The following is a 26,007-nucleotide window of genomic DNA, read 5'->3' on the forward strand; positions in this document are numbered from 1 at the left end:
AAGAAATAGAAGTTTTTATGGAAAATTGTACACATGGCGTCCAACATGGCGGCCGCCAAAGGGGGTGCCATGACGTGTAAGCTGTCAACCAGTGGTAACTACCATGTTTCCATAATCCTTTCATTTTTTTCACATGGCGGGCGCCATGGTGGGGATTGCAGGCGCAATCTTTGTTGGCTCGTTCCCACTAAGGATAGTTGGAGGGCAACTTTTTCTTTTCCAAGCTTTTCAGAATCTCTATAAATAGGCGTCTTCATTTCACTCGCCAGGGAACCAACTTAGTTCACAACACTAAGCCTAAAGTTCACCATTGTAAAAGAGATAATTTGTCACATCGGGGGGTTATCGCACTTGAGTTGTAGTTAGGTTGGAGCACTGTACAAACAATCTTGCCACCATTTTACTTTCCAGTCAAATTTTACTTTCCAGTCAAGTTTACTTTCTAGTGTTCCAAATTAAAGTCTCCGATTTGGAGCATGTTTCTTATTCAAGTTTATTTGCATTTACGTTTTATTTATCTTGCATGCTTTACTTTATTTACTTGTATGTCTTGCTTTTACCTACTTGTTTATTAACTTGCACATTTTATTTTCCTGTTCTTTTATACATGATTAATTCTGCTATGTTGATTTCTATTTCCATGTCTGGCTAAATCTTTAACGGTTAGGACGTAAGGATCGTCGTTAAGATGATACTCCATAATTTGTATCTATAGAAATGCTTTAGGGGCTATTTTGATTTTAACATAAGTTTTTAGTACTTATTTTGATCGGTAACTACGAAAGTAGAGTCGAGATATAACTGGGTAAGATCGAAAGTCGTCCAACTCTTAAAGTCAAACTTGGTTAGTTTTAACTGGTCAAAAGTAGCTAAAGCATTCTGTCCGTTTAATTATGAATTTTTAACACTATCAGAAAACGATTTTGAAACTATTTTCGGACGCGATTGTAAGTTTAAAATCCGGATCCTTGAGCGAAAGCCATGGATCTCTTTTAAATTAAACTTTCCAAATCAAAATCACTTTTTAACTAAGTCAAAAATTAAATTTCTTAAAAATAGGTTTACTACTTTAACGCAACAAGCACCCTTCATAAGTGACAATGAAGGGTATTAATTAGAGAGTAAACTCAGTTCTGAATATGCGAAAGCGACAATTCCTGTTAAATTGATTCTTCTCAAAGTAGAAAATATTGCCCCATAAGAAGTTCTATTTAGAAACAATTGGAATATTTCCTAACTAATGTGAATTACATCCAAGCCTGCATTTTTATCTGAATTTATTTACTTCATTATTTCCTTTTCCGTGTACATGAATTTACTTATTTGATCTGCCTTAGATAAACACCATAATAGTAGAAATTGATAGATTGACAGTTTGGTCTCTGTGGAAATGATAATCTCTCGTATTACTTTGACGTGTTCCGTATACTTGCGGATAACAAACACATCAACAACAAGCTAGGCTTGACTTGCTTTAGGAAACTCCGTATGTCCCTAGCAGAGTCGCCAACTGTCGTGCTGCGAAAAAATACAAAGTCACCACCAAAATTTATTTTTTCCAAAGGAAAGGGAAAATAGTGATAAAACCCCAAGGCGAATGGTCTATGCAACCAAGAATGGATTTGAAAGTCGGTTATGCAAGGGGAAGGTAGTACCACCCCTCACATCCATTGTACTCGATGGGAACCACTTTACCTGTATCAATGCATATGAATGTTGTTTACCTGAATGTTGCTTACTATAGGTGAATGAGATGAATACGAATAAGATGGGGAGAGAAAATAATTTTTAAATTAATGTGCTCGCCAAGGTTTTGAACCATTATGCCTACGTATCCTCATACGTGCAATGAGGAAGTCATAGCTCCGTGTTAGTTGAGTAGAGCCTAAGAGGGGGGTGAATTAGGATCTTTGAAACTTTTTCCGGTTTATGACAAACACTTTGTTCTTTCTTTTCTGGTTATGTTAAGAGATGAACGGTAAAGTGTGGAAAGGTAAAGAACACGAAGAGATATCCTGGTTCCTCTCACAGATAGAGAGTACTCCAGTCCCCTTTCAACATGAAAGAGATTTCACTATATGTTATGACTTGTACAAGACAGACACAATCACCAAGAACAACCTCTTGTGATTCACCAAGTTGATATGAGAACAATCATCTCAAACTTAACTCTCTTGCTTCCAACAATCCTGGACAGCAAGGTGTTTACAAAACACACAATCTAATTTTTCAACAACTCTGAAAAATAAGATATGGATTACAACAATGGTTTTTGAATGTAAAGTTTGTAGAATAATGATCACACTAAGTGATATATCAATTTACTTGATCTTCTCTTCCAATGACAATAATTCACAAACACAAAGATATTAGATTGCTCAAGTATTTTCTGTTTTGAATGATATGGAAATATGCAGAAAATATCTTGAATGAAGGTTTATAACAATAAGTGTCAATTCTGAAAATTATAAGAGATTGATTGGAAGAGGTGAAGTTTGAATTTGAGAGATAATGAATTTATATGCACATAACACCTTAAATGAAACATGGTAATGTTCTGAAAGAATCATGAACAATTGTCAAAGATGAATTGAAAATATTCTATGAAGTGGTGCATGAAGAGGTGTTTGAAAAGCCGCTGATTTTTCAGAAATGCACAGTGGTAAATCGATTTACATAATGGGTAAATCGATTTCCCTGTTGCAACATTTAAAAAAATTCAAAAACATTCAGTGGTAAATCGATTTCCCTAAGAGGTAAATCGATTTACCTAGTTAAAAAACTTAAAATTTTGCTTCTGGAAAAGTAATGCTCCAGTGGTAAATCGATTTCCCTAAGTGGTAAATCGATTTACCTAAGTGAAAAAATTATTCTTTGCATTTAAAAAATATGAAAGCTTCTGTGGTAAATCGATTTCCCTTATAGGTAAATCGATTTACCCAGTTTGAAAATGAGAAATTTGATTCTAAGACATTTTCCATGCACTATGAAAAGTTATGCAATGACCATATAAATATTTGAGCATCTAAGACTTTAGTGAAGGTAAGTATTCTCATTATACCTTCTTGAAATGAAAATCTTAACTTCTTGAATCCATATGCTTTATCATTGAGTAAAATCTTTGCCTTCTTGTTGCTTGGAGTTTTGTCTTCATTAAAATACATTCATCATAGAGAAGCTTGACTTCACACTCCGTAGTTCCACTCACAAATGAAGTATTTGTTTGGTTGTTTTTACAAACAATGTTGACGTTCATGTGCTACTGTTCACTTGCTTGTATGCTCGATCATGAGAGGCTTATGTGTTTGTTTGTTTGTGGTATAATGGATGCACTTGGATCATATTCTAGAAGTTAAACATTACTTGCTCACGCATGAAGGCTTAAGCGTCGTTCACGGTAGAACGAAGTAACACGCCATTTCTGAAAAGGTTTAAAAGATACCCTAAGGAAAAAAATTGATTTGATTGGTTGGGTTGATTTTAGTATGGAGACAAGCATCAGACCCTTGGCTAGATACGGTCAACAGTCTAAATACTTGGGAGTTGAGAGGACAATGGTATCCTAACCACTCTTTTTCATCCAAACGATATTTGAATTGTGAAGGAGTTTTTCTAGTCTAGTCATTGGTACTTAGAGGGAGACAAGTATCTAACCCTTAACTAAGTACGACCAATAATCAGAATACTCGGGAGTCGAGAGAACAATGGTATCCTAACCACCCTTTTTCTCCCTCATAGCACCTAGATTGAACCTGTTTTATCATTAGATGTTTTGAGGAGGAAGTCAGGCATCAAGTCCCCAAGATAGGTACGAACGACAACCCAAGTACTTGAATGTTGTGTACAAACACGTACACCCCATTTTTGCATTCCGGTTTATTGAGAAATTGTTTTTGAAAAAGGCATTTTACATTGGATTAAGCGTTTCAATTTATTATGAAAAAGTGTGTGCGAAAAATGGAGGTAGAGGTAGAATCAGATAGATTAAGAAATTGAGAATGGATAATGGAATCGATAAGAGATACTTGACGTTGGATCAAGCACTCACGTTGCTATGAAGTGAATTTGATTTGGAAAACACTTGATGTTGGATCAAGTATGCCTTTGTCTTTTTGAAAAGGTTTTGTTTTATCGTTTGGTTTTATCTTTTTAGTTAGCATGCATGATAAGCTATAAAATAAAAGTAAACCTAAGCTATTACACTTGCATGGGATGGGGGGACATATGACCCACAATGGGGGGATGGAACCATATAATACATGGTAAGGAAAAGTTATTAAACAAGTTACAAACCAAGCATCATGCCTAAAACAATCAAGTGACATGGTGTCCTCAAACAATACAAGGTGAATGAATAGATTAAAGCTCATGATATCTTGGATTCACACTTGAGATCTGAATGGACATGTGAACACACAAACATATGGAATTAGTATGAATTAAAACAAATGAATTAAATGGACATTAGATGGAAAATTCTAATTCAAATGGAAAAGGATCATGATGATAAGATCATGGCAAGCAATATGGATATACACAAGCATACATCACATAAATTGAAATTGAATTTTCAATTTAATCCAAATAACTATAATCTAAATGAGAAAATTAAATGAAATTAAAGTGAGGTTGAATCTAATGGACATGGCATACATGAATCAAGTTATCAAAAACATTTCCAACCTAACTAAACATGCACATGGTAATTGAATCAAACATATAAAATTATAGATCAAAATCAAAAATCAAAGGTTAATCATTTATTTCTTTTCAATACATTTTCCAAAGTGATTAACAAAACAATTAAAACCTAATGATATTAATTTCTACATGAAAATTAATTAACAATTAACATGCATTTTATTATTTCTAGTATGGTGAAAAAAACAATTAACATCAAGGTATCAAGGATAAAAGAAATCATGAAAAAAATGAGAAATAAATTACAAGAAAACAAAAAAACAAAAGGAAATATGCTAGGGGGTGCATTGCAGGAAAATGTGGTAGATAGCATTCCAAATGCATGGGCCTATGGGAAAAGGCCCATTTCTCTAGTCTCTTGGCACAAGGGGTGCTCTTGGGGTGGTTGTGATTGTTAGCAATATTTGTTGGGCCTAACATGGAAGCCCATAACGCAATTGGAAAGGATTCAGCATGTCATTAATTTCAAGGACGTGGGTAAATTCAACTTGAATTTAAAACGAGAAAAGCGCGCCAGACTAAGTTGAATCAGCTCATGGCTCAAATGAAAGGCCATTGCGGGCTACCGCGCCAGAGGTCGCCTCCGACCGCGGTGGTAGGCCAAAAACGAAATTGAAACCACCAATGAAATCGTCTCACCGTGCTCTCTCTGAATCCCTATTCAATTTCACAAAATTCTAGCCCTACGTATATAACCGAATTGAAAACTATCAAGAACCCTAATGCTTTATAGATAAATTAAATGCTCAGCTTGAGGATTCAAAGCCCAAGGGATTGGGGCTTTGAATCCTCTCTTAATAATCTACCTCATGCTAACTTGAATTGAATTAAATGAGAAAGGAAAATGGATGCTCACCGGAGAGGATGACTACACTGAAGTTCAGGTAATCTCTTTTTTCCCTTTCTTTGAGAAGCTCCGCTTTCTTCCACTTTCTTCTTCTTTTCCTTATACTCTTCTCTTTTGACTGCTGAATTCGTAAAATTGCGTGACTTTGAGAAGAGTGGATTGAATCCAAAAGTATGGAGATTGTGGATGCTCTGAGGGTGAAGGATGAAATTGAGGTTGAAAGTAATGAATCTTGAATGTGTATGAAGATTGAATGTGAGTCTTTGGAGAGAGATGAGGGAGGTTCAGAAATTTGAGAAGTGAAGAGTGAGTGAGTTGAATAAGAATGAATGGAAATGATGGAGTTTTTTTTATTGAATAATGATTAATGGTTATATAGGAAGTTAGAATGTTATGGGGATTGGTGAATTCGGTTATGAATTCAGTTAGGATGTTTTATGAAATCGAGGCCAATTATTCTAAGCTGATTAGTGTAATGATTATGTTATTGTAGTTAGTTTTTTTGTGAGTGGTTGAGATGTTAGGATGTTAGTTGTTATTTGGATGGTTGGGATGTTAGAGGGCATCGTGTTTTTGTGAATGATGCAATTTTTGGAATATGGCTTTGCCCTGTTGTTGCTTTGCCTTGTTTGCTTTGCTAGTTATTCTACTATGAATATTGCAGTGCCATACCATTGTTGATGTGTGAATGTTAATTGCAGTTGCTGAATTATTGTGTGCCTTGATTATATCACCTTGTTGCAAGTCTGAGTTGTTGTGGCAAGATTCTACTTGGAATGTCCTATTGCAGGTTAGATGCAGGCATTGTTTGGATTGTTGTAGCCTGTTATCAAGTGGCATTTGTTGTGAATTGCTGCTGTTATATCTTGTTTTGTTATGATATGTTGCAGCCTTGCATTGTGTTGTGTCTGATCTGTATTGCCATATCTTGTATCATGCTTTCTTGTTATGGATTATGACTACAACTTGATTTAATTCCAAGATGTGTGGATTCCTAGCTATGTTTGGATGGATTATCAGGTTGCCTTGCTATGCCAGGTTCATGTTGGCATGAGATCTGCATCCTGGATGCCAATGAGCTATTTTGCATTGTTGCACATACATTATTTAGGTGAGCTGCAGGATTATGGTTTATTCTGGCAGCAACAAGTGTTATTCTTATTGCAATTTATATGGATGCCTTGAATGTTTAGTTTATGCCGGCATGGTTGTATTTGTTTTCATTTGATATGCTTAAATGGTATGCCATGAGATCATGTTTGGATGACTGATTTGACATTGTTTATGCTAGGGTTGCGATATGTTTGTCATGGAGATGTTTGAATATGCTTGGTACATGAATGCATAATTGTTGATTTGACTTTTTGTAGGTGATGCACACATGAAATGAGGGTTGGACATGGCTTGACACAAGTGACTTAGGCTTGAAGAAAGTTAGCATAAAATCATGGATTTTGATGGATCATGGAAGAATGAAGCAAAGGATTGGGGTTTAGGATAGTCATGGTAGGTTAGTTGAGTTTGGTCAACTGGTTGACCAAAAAGTCAACAGTTGACCAAAAGTCAACTTGTGTAGAAATTTGTCATTCTTTGTAATTTTTCCAATGTATGGATATTTTGATGTGAATTGCATGAATGGAAATTGGTATTTGTTCATGAGTGAATGGAAAGAATTGGTTTATATGAATGGATTCGAATTAACATGACTTGAATAAACAAGTTATGGCATTGAAAATGGAATGAATTTTATGGAAAATGGAATTGACTGAACCAAATCTAAACCTCTTGAAATCAACCCTTGAATGAATGATACATAATAAGACTTAGATGAATCACATTAGTTATTGGCAAGGACAAAATGGACAATGAAGCTTACATACACAAACTAATGGACATATGGACAAACCATTAATGAACCATGCACTAGGAGTGACCAGATGAAATGAAATCCAACAAGGCATGACCAAGCTATGGGCTAGGAATGAGGAAATGATCAGATGAAATGCCATAAATGAATTGAATCAAGTGAAGGTTATGATGCCATGGAAATGGACTTGAACCAATGAACATAAACAAGTAAAAGATGGACATGTAGGGCCATGGAGTGAACCTCCATAATGGACCATGAACAAGGGGCCTTGAATAGATATTGACCAAACAAGTGAAACATACATAATGGATAATGAAGAAGCAGATGGAACTAGGGTTAAATGCACACACAATGGATGATAGCCACAATTAGGTTTTGGCTTATGCATCAACAAGTGGAAGCCCCAAACTAGGTGTTTGCTTCACCAAGAAGCCACAGTTGAATCACCAATGACAAGCGCACACACAAGGATCAAAGATACCTCCAATTAGGGTTTGGTTGACTGAGCAACCTCAAGTTGCTAGGAAACCCTAGTTTCCACTAGGTACAAGTACAAAGCTTTGAATCCAAGATACATGTTCTATTGTAATGAACAATGTTCATGTAAATGCTATGATTGACTATGAAGATATGCACATCATTATGGTTAGTGACCTAGATGAACATTGTGAAGGGTATGGTGAATTTTGGGGTATGACAACTCCTAACATTTAAATTTGTGCAATTTAAATTTTTGAAATTTAATTTTTGCACATTAGCATCCATTTCATTTCATCTTTATACATTCTTATTATCCTTTACGTTGTCATTTAATAAAAAATGAACAAAAACATGATAAAATGGAAAAGACTAAAAATACTTAATTCATCTTCATGGAGACCTAAGCTTGGAGTATTATGGACATAATGGACTTTGTGAATTACCTTAGCATGTCATGGAGTATTATGGACTTTGTGTGGGACCTAATATGATGGACTTAGAGGACTTGTTAGGACCCTTGCTTGGACTTGGACTATTGTGATCGACGTATGCACGACTTGGAGTTTCCGAGGACTTGTAATCTTTTATTGTAAGAATAGATTTCATTCATGGCACTACCCTAGGGAGACATGTTGATTTCATTATCCACTTGTTATCTTAGAACACAATGCACGCACAAGGCTTTCTCTTGGGCTACCTTACAACGAGACCCTATATTTATCGCATATATCCCTTGTATTTTTCAAGTATCCCTCTCCTCACTTTGGTGTACTTTTTCCTCGATTTCCTTTGTTTTGTTGTTGCTTGTTAGCCAACCTTAGGAGTTAGGATCGTCACTATTTCAAAACAATAAAAGAAACCCTTGATCCAACGTCAAGCGACATTTTCTCAAATCAAACTCAAAAGGTAATAAAATATGATTAGGATTGCGCACTCTGTGTAGTCGTGAAATTCAAATCAACCACCTTTTCATAAAAACCTAAAAAACAACATCAACTCATCAAACTTATTTTTGTGCCTTAGGGCATCCCTCAAAAAATCCTTTTTCAAGGTAAAAATAACCAACAAACAAACATTTTTCACCATAAACTACGAGGCTCTGACTTCCTTATTGTATGAATGATGATACATAGACACGAGGGCCCAAATCCTTGGCGAGCACACTAAGAAAAAAGTCACTTTCACTCCGTAAACCTTTAGCAGATAAACTTTTAGACAGTAACACTCATTCAAGCATGAGCAACATAGATGGTTCCCATTGAGTACGATGGATGTGAGGTGTGTTAATACCCTCCCCTTGCATAACCGACTTTTGAATTCGCTCATGGTTGCGATGACAATTATTTTGGGGTTTTCTCGATATTTTCCCTTTCCTTTGGAATAAATAAAATCTGATGGTGACTCTGTATTTTTCATGTAGCGACATATGGTACATTTCTGAATCATTATATGACTTGATATATTGTATTTGTTGTTTATGGTTTATTATTGATGAATGTTGTTGTTAATGTTTGTTTAAAATATGAGTTCATTATATATTGCGGTTTGAGTGTTTTTCCTATCCCTTACCGAATATATAACTTTCCAAACTGCATTAGCAAGTTATGATATGATAGATAAATTTGTATTAGAAAATAAGTACACGTTCAATTCTTGGCAAGAATTTTGCACACCGTTAACTGAATGTTATTCTTTGACAGTTAGAACTTGGTTTAATGATTGTAGGTCTTCAACCGCCTCCCTCTCCACCTCTAATATTGTTTGTAAAGTAGATAATATTTTTTTTTAAAGAACTAGAGGTGAAGGAAGAGGCGGTTGAAGAACTAGGATCATTAAACCAAGTTCTTACTGTCAAAGAACAAAATACGGATAAGGTGTTGAAGAACTCTTATCTAACATTGAACGTGAATCTGTACTTTTAATATAACTTAATTTATTATATTATAATGTTCTAGTGCATATTGAAAGATTATATATTTAGTGAGAATTTGAGAAATAAACATTCCACATAATTTATAATAAACTCAAGTCTATATATCACAACAGTTGTTTAGCACAACCGTTATTAAATATGTTGCATTAAAGGATATCACAATGGTTGTTTAAAATAATCATTGTAGTAGGTAGTGCGCTACATAGATACAATCACGGTCGCACGTTCGTGGTGAAAATCATCATACATAAAATCACCCCTTACCTCACAACGGTTGGACCATCGTGATGGTTTACCATTTCCAACCATTGTGATAAGTGTTTTCCGTAGTAGTGAATTCTCCCCCCCTTACCTCTAAGATTTGAAGATGAGCTTTCTTGCCTTTGAGATTTCCCCCCGCTCTCTGGATCCTCTTAGATCTGCCTCTTTCTTTCTGCCTCCATTTTCAAGTGAGGATCCTGAGTAACTCAATTAGGGGAGCTTTAGAGTGGAGGTTAGTGTGTCAATTAGGAAGAGTTTTAGTGCAAGATTTACGTGTGTTTTTAGTGCACTGAGGGAGCTTATTTATAGTGTGAGTGAAGTGGGATTGTAAGGGAAAAGAGAGATGTGATAAGTTTGTTATCACTGTTTTAGAAGGAAGGAAAGTGTTCGCAATCCTCGTGATTCTGAAACGAGAGGCTTAGATGATTAGGATTGAAAGGTTTGTTGCCATTTGTGTTTGTTTGAGTGAATTTGTATTAGTTTGGATGTATGAAGTTTGATGTTATGATGGTTAGTTTATGATGGATGGGGATGGAGGGAAGAGTCATGCGTTTGCATCCGAGTTTGGTTAGTTATTTTGATTTTTAATTTTATTTCAATTAATTTTGTTGTATGGATGTGGTATGTTGATAGTATATGATGAATTTTGTTGGATGTATGAGATTAGGATTGATGAAGATGAATCATGTGTCTTGCTTGTTGTTGTTTTTTTGTTAATTTCATTTTCATTCAAAAAGTATTGATGTTGAAGTTTATTGTACATCTATGCTAAAAGTGAATGTTTGGATTATGTGTGTATGTTAAATGGTTGATGCGTATGGAGACACTCTTATCATTGCATATCCCCTTTTTCTTTGCTTATTGAATGTATGTATGGTCTTTGATGATGTTTTATGTTGTTTTTGTTTCAATTTTTTGCAATTCAAACTTTGGTGCTATGATATGGTATGTGTGTTTCTCATGATGATTTTTATTTGTTTTGGTTTTGTAGTGTATATGTGAGGTTTTTGATGTTGGGGGGTGGCACAAAACCTTTTATGCTCTCTTGGATCCATTTGCAGCAGGGTGTATGTAATGAAGGTGATGTTTGCCTTTGAAGAGGGAAAAAACATGTGACTCAAAGATGATGGTGATGGTACCATAGATTGATGATGATGATGAAAAGATGAATGGCGCATGAGGTCTCCAACTAGCTTGGAGATTCCTTCTTTTTTGTATTTTTCTATTATTAAAAAATATAAAACTCTTTTGTACATTATTAAAATCCCAAAGAGACCAAGTAAATGATGAGTGTAATATCTTGAAAATATGTAAAAAGAAACATGAATGGAAGTGGCCATATGACTCTAATAGAACCAATAAAACAAACACCAGCCATGATCAAATGTAGGCCTTACCAAAGTGAAAGCAATACACTCAATGAACTTCAAATTTGTAAGGTAACGTCTAGCAAGATTTAAACATGGATGCTCATGGGCAGAGGCCAAATGAATGCAGATGAAGCATGAACTCAATTAGTGGGTTTAAGAAAGATGTAATGCAATATGCAAAATAAGTTAGAAGTAAACTGATGGTAGAACAAAATTGGGGTATGACAACTACTTCTTCAACTCGCTCAACTATGATGCAGACATTATACATAGTGCCATAGATATAGATCTAGTACTAGGTGCTAAATCTATCATGAACTCGACTTTGCGATCAGGAGGAAAATCACCAATATCATTAGAGAAAACATCTAGGAACTCACACATAACATCAAGATTAACAACCTCAGCTTTGCTCTCTACTTTCTGGGAAGCGAACATCGTGAGAACTAGAGCATCCTGCCTTAAGGACATCTCTACTTGGTTGGAGGATATAAACCTCAAATATTTACTCTCCTCTAACTTACAAAACAACACAATTTTTTCTCTACCAGCCATTTCTTCCTGCACAACCAGCCATAAAAATCAGTTGCAACAGTAAAACAAATGGTGATTACAGGGAACAAATAACACCGACGAGGTTAACACCCATATCGTGAGCGAGGGTACTATAAGTTATTAACACCTAAGGCCGATTGGACTGACCTACTCTGATACTAACTATGTAATACCATAAACCCCAAAGTAAAATTTATAACACATGTGGAAAATATAAAGATATAAAAAGGTGTCACATCTCTCAAACATTTGCAAATCATATCATATGTGAAAAACAAATTTATTCATGACATAAAATATTCAATGAAACAACTCAGAAAAAAATTAGGTATTCACAACCCAGTGTTACACTATCAGAGCGACACAACGGAAAACTAAGTAGTCAATAAGGTACGCCAAACAAAACAAGAAATAAAGCAGTGAGTGGGCCAACTATGCCATCCTCCGAAATAAGTGACGTCTAATGTTCCTCATTTCCTATATGAGTAACTACATAGTTGCATATGAGACAACATGGAAATAAAAATCGGTGAGAATACATTTCATATATAAACGGTGCAGAAAATAATAAGGATAGTATAATCATTGTAATTAATCAATCATAATCACAAAGTCGAATAAAATCAAACAATCAATTAAAAGATGCAATTATGTATGCAATGTTCATATCCTATATTCCCATGCATGTGGTACTAATCTCTAGGATATTCAAAGGTATGTTTTTGAGGTATAATTCCTACTCGTCACTAGACAAGAGTCCTAAACATCACTGGACCGAAGTCCTACTTGTCATTCGACCAAAGTCGTACCTAACTCCAATATACATGATACATGAATGCTACAAGAAATATGCAATTCTCATCCAAACCTCCAACTTCTATACTCGTCACTGGTTCCTTTCTAACCTAAAATACATCATCAACAATTATTTCCATTTTATGGCACGTCATTGGTTCAATCGAACCTAATCATCTCAACATCAACAATTTTTCACATCAACACATCAACATTGGTTTTCCTTGAACCTAAACATGTCAACTCATCAACATATCAAAGCATATAAACATAATAAATTTATATCCCTAATAAATATCTCTGTCTTAGCTTTCCAAAGGTTTTGACTGCGTCTCAATCTGAGTTACATAACTCAAGTTATGCCATTTTTAGTTTTAGTTTAAAAATTCTCCATGCCAGACTACAGTAATCGATTACCAATATGTGGTAATTGATTACCACCCTGAAACAGTCTAAAAACTAAATTTTTATATTGGTAATTGACTATCATTATATGGTAATCGATTACCACAATACCCATGATGGAAAATACCTAGTTTCTTTAACTTTTTCACGGGAATTTTACTCTAAATCTTAATTTCTTCATCGTAGACCTATCTCAATCCAATTTTAAACATGAATGATCATACCTAATCATCTATATATAGTATTCGACTTATAAGGCTACAATAATCATTATCATTAATCATCAATTAATCATGTAATCATCATCATATTCATCAAAACATCACATACATTCATGAACATCAAAAATCTGAATTAAGCATATTGATTCACCGAATTTGCATCATTAACATGGCATAACTTAGAATGATAAAATAGAAATCCATAGAGGTCTTGTACAAACCATCTTAAGATTCAATTTCACATCATTGGAAGAAAAAGGAATGAAGAAAAGAAAAAGGAAAAAGAGAAGGGGTTAAGAAATCTCCATTATCCCCATACTTAAACACCAATATATCGAATAATCTCCCTTCTTACCTCAATTATGCAGAAAAGCTTGAAACTTTGAAGACTTTGGTATGGAGGCTCTTCTTTTTCACTCTCTATGCTAGGGTTTACTCTCTTCTCTTCTTACTCCTTATTCCACCAAAATTTCTACGTAATCTCACTTTTCCCTTCTATTTAAATAAAATATATTTTATTTTATTTTAATAATTTCAACTAATTCCCTCAACATTAGCTCTACTCACCTTCCTATATTTAATTAAATTATAGTTTATGCCCAAAAGCACAACTTTCACATTCTCCAGTAATTTGAATATTAAACTATAACTAAATTCTCGCAATCCTCATTAACTTAAATGATAATAATTGATTAAATAAAATACACTCCAAAAATCTCAAATAACATTAAAAATATTAAAATAAAAATCGGGGCGTCATACCACACGTACATCGTGATGTAAAACATGCTAAAAACTAGACTTTGCGAACTTTATGAAAATTCACCAGGTTCCTTTTCTGACAGTTTCTTTGGCTTCATCCAAACTACAAAACACGTTAATCCTTTATCAAAAGATCATGTGACACATGGAACATTCTTAGACATTGAAATTCTCATACCACATATAAAGTCTATAAAATCTTCTAAATTCCATATGCAAGAACTGACAGAACATCAAATCTACTTCTAAAACAATGATAAAATATAGTAAAATGGTGACTAATCACACGTCTATTTTTAACTTTTGATTTCTCCTATAATTTTATTCTTTTATCTCTAAAAATATGTCTATCTTACTATTTCCTACCACATTTACTTCTGAAGTATGTTGGTTAATGAATCTCTAAACTCTTAACCAACTTTTACTTATTTCTAAGATGATCAAGCAAAGAAACAGATATATAATATTATTTCGCATATTTAAAGGTATCACTTCAAATCAAACAAATTAACACAAAATATTAATTTTCATTAAACTTTACCATTGCTCAACATACAGAGTTTTACCTCATGATGACCAAAATAAATACAACAACACAAATTCTTACATTAAATATTTTTGAACACAAATGAAAAGAAAATATAAAGCTAAGTATGAGACTCTACTCCTTATATCTATATCTATTCCTTTTATTAAGTCACTCCTTAAGAGATATTTTGTAATCATCAAAATGGGGGATGTGATTTTATATAATAATAGGGTTTGATGATTAACTCAACAAGATCAAACATCATGAATGACAGTAGCTAGATAGATTAATATAATGCCATAAAATACATAAACTACATAAAATACATAATAATGTGCAAACCTTACCCCCAAGAAGATAGAACTTAGCTACATACGACAAAAATAACTACTAGATAAAAGGTGTAAAAGAAGAATCTCCTTTGGGTAATCTGATATTCCTCAATTGAGTTCACTTTGACAAACCTTTAGTATTATACAAGCTCTAATTCTCTCTCACAAGGTGTTTTACTAAACTATAAACTAACTAATATATATATATATATATATATATATATATATATATATATATATATATATATATATATATATATATATATATATATATATATATATATATATATATATATATATATATATATCCAAATGAACTAACCTTGTCCCTTATTTATATGTTTTAAAAAATTGGTTCAATTTGTTGGCGGGCTATAATTCACCCAATGAATCTTGCTTTTAGGTTTCTCTTCCCTAAAGTCATCTAAACTTCCTTTGCTTTTCCGTCTTAAATTGGTTGGGCGAGATATAAATTCTTCTAGCAAATATGTTATGTTCTTGACCCATTATGTTTTACCCCAGATTCATTGGTTAAACTCATATTCGCCCATCAAATTTAATTTGTTTTCTGTTTTCCAACCATATTTTATGTTTCATTTTTGGTGATAGATTCAAAATTCGTAGTGGGTTTTGTCATGCTTTGACTTCTAGATTTTGGGTCAGATGTTTTGTTTGGCTAAGAAGTTTATCCTTTCAACCTAAAATGATTAAAATGAATAAAACATGATCAATGCATAATTTTTTGAAAAATTGTTAATTTAGCATAAATTGTAGTTTGTTGTGTTACTTCATATCTAGTGTCTAATTAAATTAAGAGATTAATTATTATGCACTATCAGTATAAAAAGTTTTATACTGTCGATTCATCACCATTATCCGTAAGCATTACTTTTTAGATTTTTAAGATAAAATTCAAATTTGTTTCAATATCCAACGATCATGATTAACTGACGGTGTAAAATCCTTTTACACTATCAGTGTACTTCAATTAAATTCTTAAATTAATAAGTATGTGAAAATAATAGTGACAATTAGGTAAATTACACGCTTATCACTATCTCCTATTCTTATTTATAATATAATATTTGGAGATTTTTTGCGTCTATTTTTAATTTTAAAAAAAAGTCAAAACTTTTAAGGTATATTTATTATTTAAAAGAATTTATATTTTCATTTAAATTTTATATTTTTTTTAATATTAGTTGGTACATTTAATGTTTCACAATTTCCTGAAAAGATATTTGACCTTTAATGTTTTATAACTTCACATAAAACTATATTTCAAAAATAATTAATAAATCCAAATAATTACTTCCTTAATTTTTATGTTTTCGTAAGAAGCTAGAGGGTGTATATGTAATTGAAATTAAAATAGTTAATTGTTTTTGTTTGAATTTTCAATAAAATGCATTTGATTTAATAAAAATTAAACAAAATTTTTAATTACTAGTTTACATTTTTGTATATAAAGAATATTTTAGAAGATACTAGGTAACTTGTATATATAAATAAACTATTTTCTCATAAAATTTAGTTATTGTTTTTGCTAAATCGCTTATTTATAGATTAAAGAAAATATGACTTGTTTAAAATATTGATTTAATGAATCTAAACACGAAAAAGTATTATTGAACTAATCAAATATTCATAAAAAATTTATTATCACGATAGCATAAATGTCAATCAGAAGAAATCTATGACATGATATTATTTAAATTTATTTATATTTTTTGATAGCGGCCTTAAAAAAAGGGTGCCCTATGAGGTATTCCTTTTCTCCTTGAATTAGGCTTGCGTTTTGAAATTGGTGGAGGATTGACCGGAATCACACTTTCTTTGTTGTTGTCATCTTCTCCAACATTTTTTGTATCTTCTTCTTTTTCCTCTTTCTCTTGATCATTTTCTTCAGCAACGCCTGCTTCATCTAGTTTTCGTTTTTGATTTTGTTTGCTCGATTTGCTTGCCTTCTCTTTTGATAGTGTTGCCTTGATCGATTTTTCTAACAAAGCTTCCAATTCTTTCTTCTCTTTGGCACTTACGGAAAAGCCTCCATCCTTTTTTATTGATGCAAACTTGGATCATATACAAATAATGCAACAAAAATTAATTATAAAAAAATTATTGAAATAAAAGAAATACAATTTTAAGTTATGACATCTATTTACCTCTTGTCTATGTAAAAAAAGTATTCAAATAATATTATAATTTTATTTCAATTTACATTCAATTTTATTTAGTTTTAACTGTATTATTTTATTTTTTAAATTCAAACAAATAAACAAATAAAAAAAGTAAAAGAAGTATTGTTTTACTAAAAGAAAATCGCAATCCCATAGTTTGTAAATCTATTCGTATAAGGGAAACGGGAAACACTTGCTCAAAGTTAGGTATCAAAAAGTACAAACACAAATTAAATTATCGATTAAATAAAATTTATTGATCAATGTTCAAACTCATTATCAAAGAGATATTACAAAATAAAAATAAGATTAGGATCAACAATTTACCTTACACGCCAAAGAGCAGAAGTAAGTAGGATCCACTAGACTTTTTTTACAAATCTTACAAAGAGAATCGCTCATGTAACCAAATTTACCAACATTGTTCCTCTTCGGTTGGCTACGATCTCTCTTGTTAATGAATACTACAGTAAAACTGTTTATTATGTATGTTTGTATTCCAAGGATGTCAACGAGCTTATATATATCGCTGGTCTTAATTGCCTCATTATAAGACGACCTTCGAATCTAATTTATGATTTCAAATATAAATGTTAAAAATTTCATATAAAAGTCATAATAATTATTAAAGATGCTACGATATAACCAAAATAAAATGAAGAGATTTGTATTTAACAGAAAGAGATATATAGATTATTGAGAATTTATATATAGATCTAAAGATCAAATTAAAAAATACTCACTTGGATCACATGATGATCTTTGTGATCAGACGCTATGCAAGAACCACAAAACGGATTGTCATTGCACTCGAGACAAAACATGTTACACTCATTTTTTGGCTCGTCTGGATGCATCTTACATACGGTAAAAAATGTAGTAATGGATAGCAATTTTTCTAACCACGGAACAAACATCATATCCTTAAAAACAAAACACAATTGTTTCAATATAAAAAAATAGTACAAATAATTTAACTTGGCATTATAATTGAAATAAGTATACATTACCATTTGCAAATGTGTTGAAAGTTGATTTTAGACAAAAACTTGAAGAGAAAAAGAGACAAGGATGAAATGTTTTAGTAAATATGGTGAATAGGAATTGACAAAGAAAGAGTTATATAGTGATAAAGTTTCTAGAGTTTTTCATTGGTTGGCCAATAGAATTGCAGGGACTCGAATTCTTTAATATAAGAGTTAGGAAGATATATAAATTAAGATAATTAGACAAATTATGACTGTTTGATTAAAATTTGATGATCTAGATTTAAAGTTTACAATATAATTTTAAAGAATAAAACATTTTCAAAACATTTATTTTATGAGCCATTTGATTAATACAAATTCATTTTAATTGTTTGACTGCTTTATATTTCCAGTATTTTATAAATGAAATTGTTTGATTAAAATCGTGTATTTCAAAATTAAAATCAAATAATCACGTTAAAAAAATAAATCATTGCATCACAGTCATATAATTAAGATCAAATGGTCCAAATTACTTCATCTAGAAATTCAATTTGGTTTTAGAGAAATGGTTGGCTTGGTGGCTAAGGTGGAAGAGTTAAGCAGTGAAGTGATAAACATGACTTCGTGTTTAATTCCTTCCTTCAATATAAAATAATAAATTAACAATTAACATACTAACATTGACTTAAAAAAAACTAGTAAAAAAAGACTTTTTTAAAAATACAAATTTATTAAATTAAATGAAATTGATAATTTATTGAAAATGTGAAACTCTAGACACAATAACTTTAAAGTAAAAAAAAGACTTTTTTTATATTACTTTAAAGTAATATTAAACTTGAATCAATTAAAGTAAAATCAAAGTACTAAAATTTTAGTTTTATTTAAAATATAAAAACCAAAATTTTATACATTTCTTTAAATATCAATTGAAGAAACAAAGTTTTGTTGGAACTAGGGGTGTCCTGTATCAATTATGTTTTATCAAATTCAAATTTGAGTGTAGACCGTGTCAAGTTACTTTTTGTCAAATTTGAGTTTTGTATGTTAAAAGATTCAAGACAAAAGTTTGGTCTATAATCCATCATAAATATATTTTTTAAATTAGAATCTACCATTTTCGAATAAATATATTTTTTAAATTAGAATCTACCATTTTCGAATGTATAATTGATCTATTAATATATTTGAAGATCTATCTCATTTGAAAATTTATAAGTAAGCAATTCAAATAATGTTAAATGCATTAAAAAATTAAACGATTAATGAAATTAAATATTTATTTTTATTGATTTATTCGAGTTTATTCATTAATATAAGTTTTGTGATACTATTTATTTGAGAGAATTTATAAAATTAATTCATTATATATATATATATATATATATATATATATATATATATATATATATATATATATATATATATATATATATATATATATATATATATATATAAATAAAGGGGATAGATGATTTTGGGTAGGTCTATTTTCATTCTGAATTTATCCTTTAAAATATATATAATTTATTTAATTAAAAAACAAAATATTAATAAAAAATTCAGTTTTTAAATATGCATAACTACTAAAGTTGATTTTTGCAAATTTTTCACAATCCTCTCAAAATGTAACTTCCATCTCAATAATAATTTCTATTATATATATTTTAAGAGGATTGTGAAAAATTGTAAAACTAACTTTGGTAGTTATGTATATTTAAAAATTATAAATTTTTATTAATATTTTATTTTTTAATTAAATAAATTATATATATTTTAAAAGACAAATTGAGAATGAAAATAGATAAGTCCAAAATAATCTATCTCCTTTATTTATTTATATATATATATATATATATATATATATATATATATATATATATATATATATATATATATATATATATATATATATATATATATATATATATATATATATATATATATATATATTAATAATATAAATTAAAATCAAATAAAAATTATGTTTATATTTTGACGCGTGTGCATATTTAAAAAAACGGATAAACGGGCATGGTATTGCTCGTTTAGACGCTAGTTATTCATAAAGTTTTTTCAATTTATTTTCATAAGTTTTTCAAGATAAATAAATTTTATTTTCAAATTTTAATTTAAAGTATAAAATATAATATAATAACAATAACGTTATTTCATATTTATTTAAATAGGCCAAATTGATAGTCTTAAAATAACTTTTTATCAGTGATTTAGTCTTTTTTAACTAAAAAGATTTATAAAAGAACCTATATTTTTAAAAAAAACATATTCTAACATAAATATGTGTTAAGAAGCCATTATTAGTTAACATACCCTATTCTTCACCACTAGTGGAAACCAACATAACACACTTTCTAATATTTAAAAAAAAGTCTTTTTCTTTTATTATTATTTAGAAAAATTCATAGTAAAATAATTAATTTAATATAAGTTTACTATTTAAATTTTAAAAAATTGTTCGTATAAATAACTTTTTTAATTGGAAATTGATATTTTTCCTTTAGGAAAAGATAAAGTATTGATATTTTTTCTTTGATATTTTTTCTTTAGGAAAAGAGAAAGTGAATCAATAAAGCTAATGATAAAACTTTCACGTAAAACATAAAAATTACATGCGGAGGTTCCCAAAACCCTTTCAAATTAACAAAAAGTAGGACATTATTTAAGAGGATAAAAATCTAAATTGAATTATTTATTTATCATTTTATTTTTTATTCGAATTGCAATTTCGCAATCCAAGCGTCAAAATTCTTTTCTTTTTTACTATTAAATAACTTTTTTTTTGTCTATAAAAAAATATCTCTAGAACTCTTTTGAGACCGTAACATCTCCATTACCCGCCTCCCACAACCACTCACACGCTTTTTCAAAGTCAAAGTCAATTCTTGGGATATTCATGATCATATGCTTATAAAAGGAAAGATTTACCATCAAAGGAATATTTACCGGAAAAAGAAATTGGTAAATTTCTTTGAGATTTTAGGCTAGTTGATGGTGTTTTCCCTTCTTATGCGGCAATGAAGAAACAAGGGAAGCAGTACATAGAGACGCACTAGCTAGTGGACATCGACTTGAAAAAGACTAGACATATCATTTTTGTTGAGTAACATGGGGAATCAGTTTTTTATTGAATAGTCCTTTGTTGTTTTACTTTCTAGCATGTCTATTAATGGAATGAAGATAAAATGAAATATTATAGAACAATTAAATTGATGAAAATGACTCCTCGTGTCATACCTCTTATGGTAGGTGTAACACCCTAAACCCCGCATACTATTTTAACGCATAAGTTAATAAAGCTCACAATCACATAGGGTGTCACACACGTCACAAACATATCCTGCTCCGTAACATGGGTTATAAAATATCACATAACATTTGTCATCGTCTGCTCACCTTCACTTAGAGCATCATCGCAGCAGAATCATCACCAAATCAATCAAACAATTAATAATCGCAATTCAGGAAATTAAATCTAATAACTTCAAACTTCATAACGCAATAATAAAAGTCACGATGTTCAACTCATTACCATTTTAAACCTCATCAAACACAAATAACAATTTCAACAAGACAAAAGAAATTAAAACAAATGTTCTCAGCCCGATGTTATATTGACTAGAGAAAGATCCTACTAAATGAACGACAACTATAGGAAGTCACTCCAAGAGCTACATTCTACTTACTACAGCAAGCTACTCCTGAGTATCTGCACGATTCCCATATAAAGGAAATATTCAAACAGAAGGGGTGAGAAAACACTTTAATAATTAACTGTGAAAACAAGTGGATGTAAATTATCGCATAACACCATCATCATACACATTTCTCAATCAATACAAAATACTAAGCATTCTCATCCAACAACACATCAACCAACAACCAACACAAATGCAATACTTATGCAATATACTCAACACCGACTCGAAATACACGTGGTATTAAATATGAACACTCAGGTTCATTTCGCTCCCCGATCCCCACCATAGGATCAGATTCCCTCTTGGAACCGGAGCACACCAAATCGCTACCATCACCATAGATAACGCTTCACTAATCCCCCATAATAGTAATTAGTTACTCACACCCGATCCATCATCATAGGATCGAGGCTCACCAAAACATGACCGAAGTGCATACACCATGATGCATGACTCTCAATTAACATGCATTAACACATCAAGGTTCACCAAAAGGATCCCCACATACATCTCATCATTTATGCATCACATCATTCATCATGCAACCATCATTTCAAGTTATAATGTTAATAATATCAACAAATAGCAACAACTCATCATACATGATTCAACGGGAATCAATCATATCACTTCACCCAAAAACAACAACACATCATCGTATTAAATGTAACGATTCACTAACTAATCAAACAAGTCATCATAAGCATCTCCACAATTGACAATTGACTTTTATGAGTGTAACTTAGCATTGGGAAGCCTATAAGCATTTTGAAATAAGTTAGAAAATGTTTCATGCTTGACAAAATAAGTTTTTAAGTGAAAAGGAAGTCTTTGTGTCGAGACATACGATACATAGATCGACACATAGAAGAAAAATTTGCCTATGTGTCAACACATACGAGTACAAGTCGGCACATATGCTTCATTTTTAAAGCCTATACATTATGTCCTATGTGCCGCCTTCATGTGTCGACACATGACCTTCATAGGTCGACTCATGCTGTGAATTTTTCCCAAAAATAAATTTTTAAACCATTCAAACACCCCTTCATGTGCCAAAAACTTATGCTACGAAAATTCATCAAATAAAATCCAATTTATCATGGTTATAGCTTCCTAGTTCATCATCTACTCCATAATTTTCATGAATCAACATCATATTACAACACATCATTATACTCATCATCTCTAAATTACCAATAACACAATCAAGGTCAAAACCCTCAAACATCAATTAATGTCATCACATGATCAACAACATCAAAATAAAACATATGAATACATCGGGTACATGAACTCCACACTAATTTCATCAAACAATCAATAACTATACCACATACATCAGAATTGAGATTTATAACGCCCAATCTTAAGGAGGTTAAGGGTTCCTCCATCTACCCCACATGCTTTAACACCCATTAGAGAAGCATGTAACACCCTTCTAAAATACCCCAAATATTTAATTAAAACAACAAATATATATCAGAGTAGATATGCAATTAAGGGTGTCACACAATCACTTCACACCATTCACCAAAATAACTGTCATGCTCTTTATTTAATCAAAATAAACATTGCATAATTCGCAGCGGATAGAAATCAAATCAATCATGCAAAACATGTAACACATTACATGTAAACTGGTTCAACAACCAACAATAAAACAATTAAAACATCCCTTCCCGATGTTACATCTACCAGAGCATGACCCACTAAGGAACTACACTAGACTCCAAGTACTAGCTCCTACTCAATCACTGCTCGTTACCTGAAAAATAGTTGTAAGGGTGAGTTCCTCAATCAATATAATAAGCATTATAAAATATCATGTAATGTTAAGTAAATTAACACATTTCATCACCCTAATCATATCACACATTCAGCAACGACAACATAAACTCATAATCATACTCATACTCATACTCATACTCAACACAACCACAAAACACACGTATAATATTGGAACACATCCATTCATATTATACGCCATACAATACAAATGCAATGAGACTCCATGCATGCGGTACCGACTATTCGTGAACATATAGTTCAACCTCACCGACCAAATCCAGGTACGGCTACCAAGCTCACTAGTCCCACTCATTTGAGACCTAGTGACTCACATCACTAATTCCTCACCATGGGAATTAGCTACCACCCCAAGGGCTATGCTATGCACGCTAAATCACCTAGCATGCAAACATCAACAACAATCCATAATAACTCATCACTAATTCCTCACCATGGGAATTAGCTACCACCATAAAGGCCACAACATACATGCTAATCACCTAGCCATGCTAAATCATCAACCACAATTCAGGAATAGACATATGCTCACACTCTAAGCCATAAAACAGTCTATTCACAAATGCACACATAACTGATACATTTACAAGATCATGCATAACATCACACATCATCAGCATTTTATCACATAAGCATATCATATCATGCCAAATAACAAACACAGTATTAGCACACTCTACTAATACCTATACTACTCAAAACAACGGGAAATGATCCCTAATATATCATACATCATCTGAATTACGTTACTCAGCTGAACAGTTAAAAACTGCACAACAACAGCTCAGGAAAATCACAATCCTGCCCATACGCGTATTGCCTAACCCCATACGCGTATGGCCCATCTCCTGACAAAATCTCATACGCGTAATACCATCTCATACGCGTATGCTACGCGTATCACTTCCCCATACGCGTACCAACAGAGACCAATCTACGTTCAAAACATCATCTTCCTCATCCATACGCGTATTGCCTAGTGCCATACGCGTACCGTGCCATCTCATAGGCGTATTGCCTAGTGCCATACGCGTATGACCAGAAACCAGAATTCCAGATCTGCTATGGCTTTCTCTGCTACGAGATCTATCCAATTCAACCTTCTACAGTCCAATTTTACACAATAATCGTTCATATCATCTAACACGAATCATAACCTATTCGATCTCACAAATCCTAACACTATTGCATCTAATTCCTACGAATTTCCTCTCAATTGTAACCCAATTTCGTTCATCCAAAAAGTTCACAATTTCATCATAATCATCCAATTCAGAGATCAATCAATGGTTTATCACTACCCAGTACATATTATCCCATAATACCCATTAAACGATGATAAACCCCCCTTACCTGAGTTAATCCGGCAAATCTCTGAGCTTCAAGCTTTTCCTTCCTTCAACCCTTGTTCTCTGGCTTTCTTTGCCCTTTTCCACTTTTCTGTCTCTTTTCCCTTTTCACGTGAAAATAACTCTTTTTACCAAATGGAACCTTTTTACTGATTTCTACTTTTATTCCAATAATAATAATAAAAATAATCCAATAATAATAATCCCAATAATATTCCAATAATTATTATTCCAATAATAATAATAATTCCAATTATTTAATTAAATTAATAAATATATTATTAACTCAATTTAAATAATTATCTTATTTTATCGGGGTGTTACAACTCTCCCCCACTAAAAGAGTTTTCGTCCTCGAAAACATACCTCAAGTGAATAACTCAGGATAAGACTCCTTCATCTGACTCTCAAGTTCCCAAGTCACATTGCCACCTGCTGGTCCGCCCCAAGCTACCTTTACCAAAGCAATCTCTTTACCCCGCAACTGCTTCAACTCTCGATCCTCGATCCTCATAGGTGATGTTTCAACAGTCAGGTTATCTCTCACCTGTACATCATCTACTTGGACCACATGCGACGGATCAGGAATGTACCTCCTCAACTGAGACACATGAAAAACCTCATGCAAATTCGCAAGTGACGGCGGTAAAGCGATACGATAGGCTACCTCCCCTATCCTCTCCAAAATCTGATAAGGACCAATAAATCGAGGTGTCAACTTCTTCGACTTCAAAGCTCGACCAACCCCAGTTATCGGAGTAACACGAAGAAACACATGATCTCCTTCTTGAAACTCAAGTGACTTCCTTCTCTTGTCGTGATAACTCTTCTGACGACTCTGAGCAATCCTCATCTTCTCCTGAATCATCTTAATCTTTTCCGTAGTTTGTTGAACAATCTCCGGTCCAACCACAGCGC

At 32.0% G+C, this 26,007-nt stretch overlaps 1 protein-coding gene across 1 annotated transcript; it reads right to left on the bottom strand.

Annotated features, from left to right (window-relative positions):
- Window positions 1–16,684: 16,684 nt before the first annotated feature.
- LOC127083247 (uncharacterized) lies at window positions 16,685–18,336 on the bottom strand. The gene is made up of 4 exons (XM_051023539.1): window positions 18,252–18,336; window positions 17,985–18,164; window positions 17,569–17,808; window positions 16,685–17,133 (listed from the first exon to the last, which is right to left on the bottom strand). Exons 1-4 carry the CDS (start codon window positions 18,252–18,254, stop codon window positions 16,804–16,806), a joined length of 753 nt encoding a protein of 250 aa, XP_050879496.1. The 5' UTR covers window positions 18,255–18,336; the 3' UTR covers window positions 16,685–16,803.
- Window positions 18,337–26,007: the final 7,671 nt, after the last annotated feature.

This window comes from Lathyrus oleraceus, chromosome 5 (genome assembly GCF_024323335.1).
Source record: "Lathyrus oleraceus cultivar Zhongwan6 chromosome 5, CAAS_Psat_ZW6_1.0, whole genome shotgun sequence".
Lineage (NCBI taxonomy): Eukaryota > Viridiplantae > Streptophyta > Magnoliopsida > Fabales > Fabaceae > Lathyrus > Lathyrus oleraceus.